At 47.9% G+C, this 8,808-nt stretch overlaps 2 protein-coding genes across 2 annotated transcripts; both read left to right on the forward strand.

Moving 5' to 3' along the window:
* Window positions 1-6,927: 6,927 nt before the first annotated feature.
* Window positions 6,928-7,572, forward strand: LOC134584792 (histone H1B-like). The gene has a single exon (XM_063440617.1). The coding sequence runs from the start codon at window positions 6,928-6,930 to the stop codon at window positions 7,570-7,572; it is 645 nt and encodes a 214-aa protein (XP_063296687.1).
* An 883-nt stretch (window positions 7,573-8,455) lies between these two features.
* Window positions 8,456-8,770, forward strand: LOC134584798 (histone H4). Its single transcript, XM_063440622.1, has one exon. The coding sequence runs from the start codon at window positions 8,459-8,461 to the stop codon at window positions 8,768-8,770; it is 312 nt and encodes a 103-aa protein (XP_063296692.1). The 5' UTR covers window positions 8,456-8,458.
* Window positions 8,771-8,808: the final 38 nt, after the last annotated feature.

The raw sequence follows: 8,808 nt of genomic DNA on the forward strand, positions 1-8,808 counted from the left end.
CAAACAATGGGTAGATGTAGAGAATAACATCTTCCGTGTCCCCATACACACAATACCATGGCACAACTCTGGCCAATCCTTCCTTATGCACAAACAACACCCGACCATTACTCCGACACTGAGAATGTGGTCACACATGAGTCATTGGCGGCGGACATATCACCATACCCATCACCGCTATATCCACTGACTCACAATCCGCTCTTCAAGCCTGGTGAATCGGGAGCGGCAAACCGAGAATATCATACCACAGCATACCTACCTTCACGAGACCTCCTTGACAATGAGGGAGTTAGGCCCCTGTCGTCCCTACACCCGCAGGGAACTCCCACGACCCTTCAAAAATTTCTCTACGATCAACTCATTCACTTTTTGCGGACCAACAAATACCCCCAACAAGGTCACCGAGCACTGACCAAATTCGAACTTACGTGCACCCAATGCACACTCAAAAAGAAACAGGTCAAAACCACATATGCCTACTACAGGACACTAGCCAACCAATCAACCTACTCTACAAAAAACACTGGGAACAAGAACTGCACTTATCTTTCGCAGATAATGACTGGAAGCAAATATTCCTCCTGACACAAAAATCATCCACCAGCTTAGCGACACAAGAAAGTAACTATAAGAAAATAGCTAGATGGCACTACACCCCATCCAAACTCAAACGGGCATTCCCAGGCACGTCCAATAACTGCTGTAGATGACTAGAGGCCATTGGGGACATGGCTCACATCTGGTGGTCATGCACGGTGAACCAAAAGTTCTGGTCACGGATCTCCAGTCTCATACACCTCATAACGGGAACCACCATACCCTACCCACCTGAAACACTCCTATATCTTATATTGCCTCCCTCCATACCAAGGGACACTAGGACCCTAGACATACATCTGCTCAAAGCAGCAAATCTGCTTATCACCCTCCACTGGAAAAAAAAAAAAACAGCCCCACCTACCATTAGGGACTGGGTACGGAGAGTAGAAAGCATTAGAACAATGGAGGAAATTAGCTTCTCACTAACCGGCAAATACCACATATACATGACCTCCTGGGAACCCTAGTGTAACTTCATGAACACCAGTCAAACAGACCGATAGTGACACCCACCTGGAGATAATATGAGACCTTGAACTACCAGCGAATCTATTTGAATATCAACGCCCTTATTATTTTTGGTCTTCACTTCCCCTCTATGTCGACTACAAGTATTTCTGTTACTGAATGTGAACTTTGTACTAGACATTATGACTAAAGCAGCAATGTTATACACATTTTTGAAGTATCAATTGTTACATTTGCAAGAATTTTAAAATAAACAATTTCTAAAAAAAAAAAAAAAAGGAAAAAGGAAAAAAAGCCGAACAGACACTGCTTGATCCGTTTTAGGTCAGCTTTGGGATTTCTAGGTAGTCTCAGTAAAATCCATTCTGAGTTCTCCTTATAACCCGCAGAAAAAAAAAAAAAAATATATATATATATCTGCGAGCGGTTCAACAGAACACTGCTTGCCAAGACTGGGAGCGACTCCTACCGCACTTCTTATGTGCATATTGGGAGGTACCGCAGGAACTGCTTTGGACTATTATATGGGAGAAGATTACGAGGACCTCATCACAGTGCATTGGGATGGGGGAATGTGCTAAAACTCTGTGACCACATGGAACAGTTGGCTAAGTTGGTAAAAGAGAACCTCCAAGCTGACAAGGGGTGACAGAAAGTATGGTATGACCGGGGTACCCGACTGCGTAGTTTCCGTGTTGGACAAAAGATTTAACCGGTCTGTCATGATTAATTACAGGCGGCATGGCAGGGTCCCTACAAGGTGGTGGAGCATATCTGCAATACCACCTATGTAGTAGCCAGCTGTGCAGATGAGAGAGTAAACTGCTCCTTCCACGTTAATATGCTTAAAGAGTACAAAAAAAGGAAGGACGATGTAACTGCAGTGTGCGCCCCAGCTTCTGAGGATCTAGACAGCCTCCCATTACCTGACTTGCTAGAGGGAGACTCCCAAGTTGACCTTATCGCTCAAGTCAAACTAGGAGACAAACTGACTGATAAAGAAATAGTTCAGGCCCACAAATTATTGAAAGCTAAACGAGAGACCTTCTCCCAAGACCCTGGGTACATCACCCTGGCTGTACACAACGTGGAAATCCCAGGACAAGCACCTATGAGGCAACCACCCCTACCACATTCTCGAGGCAGTCCGGTAAGAGATACGGAAGGATATACAGTAAATGCTGTGACTAGGAGTGATTGAGGCTTCAGACTTGGCTTGTAGTCCTAGTACCGAAGCGGGACAGAACAACACTCTTCTGCGTGGACTACAGGCGACTGAACGATCGGACTCTTACCAACTCTTATCCCATGCCCTGGAGGAACTATTGCATCATATAGCATGGGGACAGTATCTCGCCACAACAGACCTATGCAAGGGCTACTAGCAGATTCACCTGGCCGAGGAGGCTATCCCCAAGTCGGCATTCGTCACCCCGCTTGGCCTATTCCAATATCAGGTCATGCCGTTCTAGATGAAGAATGTCCCAGCCACCTATGGTGGATAGGTTCCTCAATGGCTTCCAGGAATTTGCACGTTTGTACCTGGACAGCATAGCTATCAATTGTGACTCCTAGGAGGAAGATTTGATCCATGTAGGGAAGGTTCTCGGCCGAATTAGAGCAGCTGGCTTAACTCTGAAGCCAGACAAGTGTCACATTGGTATGGCTGAAGTGCGGTATCTGGGACACAGAGTAGCTGGGAGACTTCTGCCCCTACCCGAGTGGCCACCACACACTGGATAACACAGTTCTACTTCACCCTTTACTAAGTCTTGGCTCGTGTTTTTTTTTTAATTCTTTATTTTATTTGTGCATGAAAAATCACATAAAGCACACAATGCCACAACAGCTAGAGCATGCAGAGCGTCATACATAGATTTACATTGGTTAGGCATTAAAACATAGCACAGTTTTATGGATTATTATTGCATGACAAAGAGTTATATCTAATAATATTATCAATAACAGCGTTAAACTAGGTTATCCAGGTTAGATTGTTATCAGCTATATATCAGAGAATTTACAACATTGAAAACAGGTTAGACTACAATGTTAAACCGGTGAGCTATAAAACCACCTTGTAAGCACGTTAATAGAGGTGAGATATCCCCAGCAGTACCTTTCTACATTAGTAAGCATGTTGGTAGCCTGGCTGTAATCAGGCTAAGTTAAGTAATGACATGCAATTAGCCGGCATAGATGTATCTGTACCATTGAGTAATAAAACGAAAAAAAACAAAAAACAAATAGATAATGCTGCTTCTATCTATAACAAGCTCGTGTTGGGATAAAGTCACCCTCACAGGCCAGCAGTATGCATAAGGGCTAGTACTCGTGTTCGCCAAGAGGGACAGTTAATGTCCAGGGTGTAGTAGCAGTTTGTGAGTACGTCTCTCAACAGTCATGCTGTCCCAGGGCCGGTCCGACCCTCAGCCTGTTCCCCGTCTGGGAGAGTGCAGCAGGTCTGTGCCAAGGTGCTGGTCATATCGGGTGTTGGGCAGTGCATGATGGGTGACTACCTTCGGGTGGGCCCGCTCCGTCTCCGATTTCTCCGATGTAGGAGCCGCTTTAGAGGCTGTTGGAGGCCCCCGCTGTTTGGTAGGCATGTGGGGGGTACGGAGTTGAGTGAACCCGCTTGTCAGCTCTGTGTCGGGACGCTTTGTGCGGCTTCCTCCTCCGCTTCCCCGCTTGTGTAGCGCCAGCTTTCCGCCCTGGCTGTGGTGGTTTGTCCCCGTTCTGTGGAGGGCTTGTTGCAGCCGTGGGTCTTGTTTGGCTCTGTTTAGCTTGTTCCCAGTATTGCTCCCAAAAGCGTTCAAATGCCAGGGCAATGGGATCCCTGGAGTCTGGGACACACTTGGTCACGTGTTGGCGGCCATCTTTGCCCACTCTTGCTGTGCTTGTCCCCTCGGGTCCGGTTGTGGTGTGATGACCCCCGCTGGTACATGGGGGGGTCATCACACCACAACCGGACCCGAGGGAGAGCGGCCGTCTCTCCTCGTCTCGACCTTCCGCAGGCCGCAACTGTATCCCGAGCATGCGACCGGCCGGTTCAGCAGTAAGGCTCCGTCCCGTCTTGGCTCGTGTTTGGGTGAGACAGCTATACTCTGTGCAAGAGAGCTTAATCACTAGGACCCTGTTACAGGTTAGGAAAGTTTGGATAGACCCCAGCCAAGCTGCAGCGGGTAGGGGCTATAGCACTACTGGTGTCCCAGTGATAGCTAGGAAGCAAGCTTGGCAGAGGTGCCCAGTCAGGGTACCATGCAGTCCATCAAAGTGTGTCCAGGATTGTGTGTCCATGAATGGAGACCCCATGCTGGGGGTCTGTGTATAAATTCTGTGTGCCTTGCCTGAATAAACCAGATCTACTCCCAGCACTGGCGTACATACCGCGGTCGCAGGGGTTGCAGCTGCGACTGGGCCCGGCCCACCAGGGGGCCCGGCCACCTAGCGACTCGGTATGTACGCCAGTGTGGGCAGACTCTTCTACTGGGGGGACAAGGAGCTGGCCACATCAGGGCCCCCGAGGCCGGCCCTGGTGTTACCGGGCGCGCGCGCGAGGGAGCACTCTCCCCTGAGCGCTCTCTGATCAGCTCCCTTGCGCGCCCCGCACTTATGCTGCAGCCGGAATATGAAGTTATATTCTGGCTCCGGCATCAGTAAAAATGCGCGAGGGAGCTGGGCAGAGAGCGCTCAGGGGACAGTGCTCCCTCACGAGCCAGCAGGACCGGTCGCCGGGCAGCCCCTGGACTGGACTGGAAAGGGAGGCTGCGGGATTAAATCTGAAAAAAAAACACACAAAAAAACGTGTGTATGTGTGTTAGTGCTACAGTGTGTGTGTGTGTGTGTGTGTGTGTGTTAGTGCACATTTTTGTGCCAGTGTGTGTGTTACTGTGTCTGCTAGTGAGTGTCAGTGAGTGTGTTAGTTTTTGTTTGCGTGTGTTACTGTGTGTTAGTTGTGTGTGTCTGTTATTGAGTGTGTGTCTGTTAGTGAGTGTCAGTGTGTGTGTCTGTGTGTGAGTGAGTGTGTGTGTCTGTTACTGAGTGTGCTAGTTTGTGTGTGTCTGTTAGTGAGTCTGTTAGTGAGTCTTAGGTTAGTGAGTCTAGTGAGTCTTAGGTGTCTTAGTGAGTGTGTGTTTGTCAGTGAGAGTGTGTGTTTTGTAAGTGAGTGTGTATGTGTCTCTGTCTGTCACTGAGTGTGTCTTTGGCAGTAAATTTGTGTGTCTGTTAGCTAGTGTGTATGCGTCTGTTCGTGAGAGTGTGTGTGTGTTTAAAACCCCTTAAGCACTTACCTTTCTCCAGCGCCTGACTCCCTTGGCGCTGGGGATCCCTCCGCCCGACCTGCCTCTCAGCTCCCAATGCGCATGCGTGGCAAGAGCCGCGCGCGCATTCAAACCGCCCATAGAAAAGCATTACTCAATGCTTTCCTATGGACGTCGAGCGTCTTCTCACTGTGATTTTCACAGGGAGAATCGCGGAAGCGCCTCTAGCCGCTGTCAGTGACACAGCCACTAGAGGCTGGATTAATCATCAGTGAAACATAGCAGTTTCTCCGAAACTGCTATGTATTCAGCTGCAGGGTTAAACTAGAGGGCCCTGGAACCCAGACCACTTCATTGAGCTGAAGTGATCTGGGTGTCTAAAGTGGTCCTTTAAGGAACCAAGACCACTTCATTGAGCTGAAGTGATCTGGGTGTCTAAAGTGGTCCTTTAAGTGTATGTGTATCTGCATACACTTGCGTACATACCGCGGTCACAGGGGTCGCAGCCCTGCAACCCGGAGCCTGCCGCCATGTGTTGCGACCCCGGGCCGCGCAGAGTAAGTGTGGGGGGAGGGGCACGGATCAATTTTAGCACCGGGGCCCCATGGGTCGTGTGTACGCCACTGACTCCCAGCATTACGTTTAGACAAATGTATTTGTGGAAAGCTGTACTAGCTAATACAACGGGAAAGGGAATCCATGAAGGTGATACCCTGGTGGTCCGCCACACAGATCAACATGTTAGCTCCTAATTTGGTGCTAAAATCAGGACAATTTTTGCTGTCATGTTTTTATCATGATTTGAAATAGCATTGAAATGTTTTTGATGTTTTGGAAAAAGTCCCTAGAGTGCGGAACTCATTGCTGTTGTTTACTGTGCCAGACCTACACCAGGCTTCATAAAGGATTTCCTGGAGAGCACAGTGTGTGTGTGTTTTAATATAACTGGTCTTAGTTGTTGTTAGAGGGTAAACATAGATATATAACATACAATTATGTAATTATGTAATTTAAAAATTGCCACGACTAAGAGCTCTTCTGCTATGATCTTACTACATCCTACCTGAGCTACCTGTCTGAACAAACGAGGATCAAAATCCCTTTTCTCTGTTTCTTTACGACACGAGCTTCAACCCACCTTGATAACACGGGCCCCTTCCCTTTCTTGCATAAGAGTGAGAAAGAAAACCTTGGAATATATTCTTTTAATAGTTATCACAGTAATGTTTGTGGAGAACATCAGGCTCATCCCAAAGGAGATGTGTCAGCTTTCACCGGCTCTGCTAGATCGTGACAACCCTCGGGACCCATGGAGCTGCTAATGAATTCTTGGTTAGATAGTTTAGTACATTCCACGATAGATGGCATCGACCTCCGTCCTCTTATTTTACCTAAATGTATTCGTTTTATCCATTCGGAAACACAGCGTGAGAGCAGAGTGTGAAAAGATGGAGTAGGGACAGTGGAGGGTGTGTCATAAGACTGTATCCAATCAGAGCGTGGTTAGATCAGCCAATAAGATGCTAGCTGGAGATGTATAATTTGGAGGCTGCTGCGGGCGCGTATTATTGCTTGATCTTCATAGAGAATAGTGACCATGTCTGAAGCCGCCCCAGCTCCCGCCGCCGCACCTGCGGTAGAAAGCGCCTCCAAGAAGAAGCAGCCCAAGAAAGCAGCCGGTGTCAAGAAAGTCGCTAAGCCCTCCGGTCCTAGCGTGTCCGAGCTCATTGTCAAAGCTGTGTCCGCTTCTAAAGAGCGCAGCGGGGTGTCCCTGGCAGCTCTGAAGAAGGCTTTGGCTGCTTCTGGTTATGATGTGGAAAAGAATAACAGCCGCCTCAAGCTGGCTCTCAAGGGCTTGGTGACTAAAAGCACTCTCGTCCAGGTCAAAGGAAGCGGAGCTTCCGGCTCCTTCAAGCTCAACAAAAAGCAGGCGGAGAGCAAGGACAAGGCTACCAAGAAAAAGGCACCGGCTAAAGTCAAGAAGCCTGCCCCGAAGAAAGCCACCAAGTCTCCAGCCAAACCTAAGAAGGTAGCTGCAAAGAGCCCGAAAAAGGCCAAAAAGCCGGCCGCCTCCGCTAAAAAGGCCACCAAAAGTCCGAAGAAAGTCAAAGCCGCCAAGCCCAAGAAGGTAGTGAAAAGCCCGGCTAAGAAGACCGTGAAGAGCCCTGCCAAAAAGGCAGCCAAACCCAAAGCCGCAAAGAGTCCTGCAAAGGCTAAAAAGGCAGCTCCCAAAAAGAAATAAGCCTTGCTCGCATTTAATTTTATTTTCCAAACCCCAAAGGCTCTTGTAAGAGCCACCACATTCTCATTTCAGAGCTATATATCAGTGATGGCAACGTGTTTGTTTTGGTGTCATGTCACACATACCGTTCCCCCTCCATCCCTCATTCTAAAGTCAGGAATAACCTAATGAATCCTGTAATCCCAGCATCTAGTGCTCGAAAAGATTACACAGGAATGTATCTTGTCGGTGTGGCTAAGTCCCCGTATACCAGTGCTACACTTGAGCGTTGATTTTTTATTTTTTTTTGGCTTAGAAATTCCCTCCGTTCTAAGATAGTGAGGGTGTTTCTTCATTAAATTGCGAAAGGCCAGTTTTAGTGAGAAACGCATATAATATATAGAATATCACACAGTGTCCTTCCAGACTAGATTTAATGTTATTGCCTTTTTCAGTAAGATAATAAAGCAGAACATATTTTAGGGATTGCGATTTTGTACATGGTGATAATAAAAGGGACTGTCCTCGTCCTCTCTCCACGTGTGAAACGGGCGCTTATTTCGATATTCAAAGAGTGATAAAGCCCAAGAAATGATACCTTGTGCAGTAGCTAAGTCGACTATCAAAGAAACACTAAAGACATGATAAAATGATTATACTTCAAAAGATTTCACGATTGTGAAATCTTTTGAAGCATAAACAGCTTTGGTTTTAAACGCCAGAACCATTTCGAGCACGGAAGGAGAGGGTTAAGCATATTATTGAGAGGGAAAAAAAAAAGTGAAGGGGCGTATTTAAAACGCCCGCCTCCTTTGCTGCAGGTCCCCATACGGTCCGTCCGAGGAGTATATAAGGAAGAGCTTTGCACAGCATTTCATATCGTTCGTGCAGAAAGAAGAGCAGAACCATGTCTGGCAGAGGCAAAGGAGGAAAGGGTCTCGGAAAAGGTGGCGCTAAGCGTCACAGGAAGGTTCTTCGTGACAACATCCAGGGCATTACCAAGCCTGCAATTCGTCGCCTTGCTCGCAGGGGAGGCGTGAAGCGTATTTCCGGCCTCATCTATGAGGAGACTCGCGGGGTGCTGAAGGTATTCCTGGAGAACGTCATCCGGGACGCCGTCACTTACACCGAGCATGCCAAGAGGAAGACTGTCACCGCCATGGACGTAGTTTATGCTCTTAAGCGCCAGGGCCGCACTCTCTATGGCTTCGGAGGTTAAAACTCGGGCTTGACTTTACCGCACACCCCATTAACCCA

This window comes from Pelobates fuscus, unplaced genomic scaffold (assembly GCF_036172605.1).
Source record: "Pelobates fuscus isolate aPelFus1 unplaced genomic scaffold, aPelFus1.pri scaffold_24, whole genome shotgun sequence".
In the NCBI taxonomy this organism is placed as follows: Eukaryota; Metazoa; Chordata; class Amphibia; order Anura; family Pelobatidae; genus Pelobates; species Pelobates fuscus.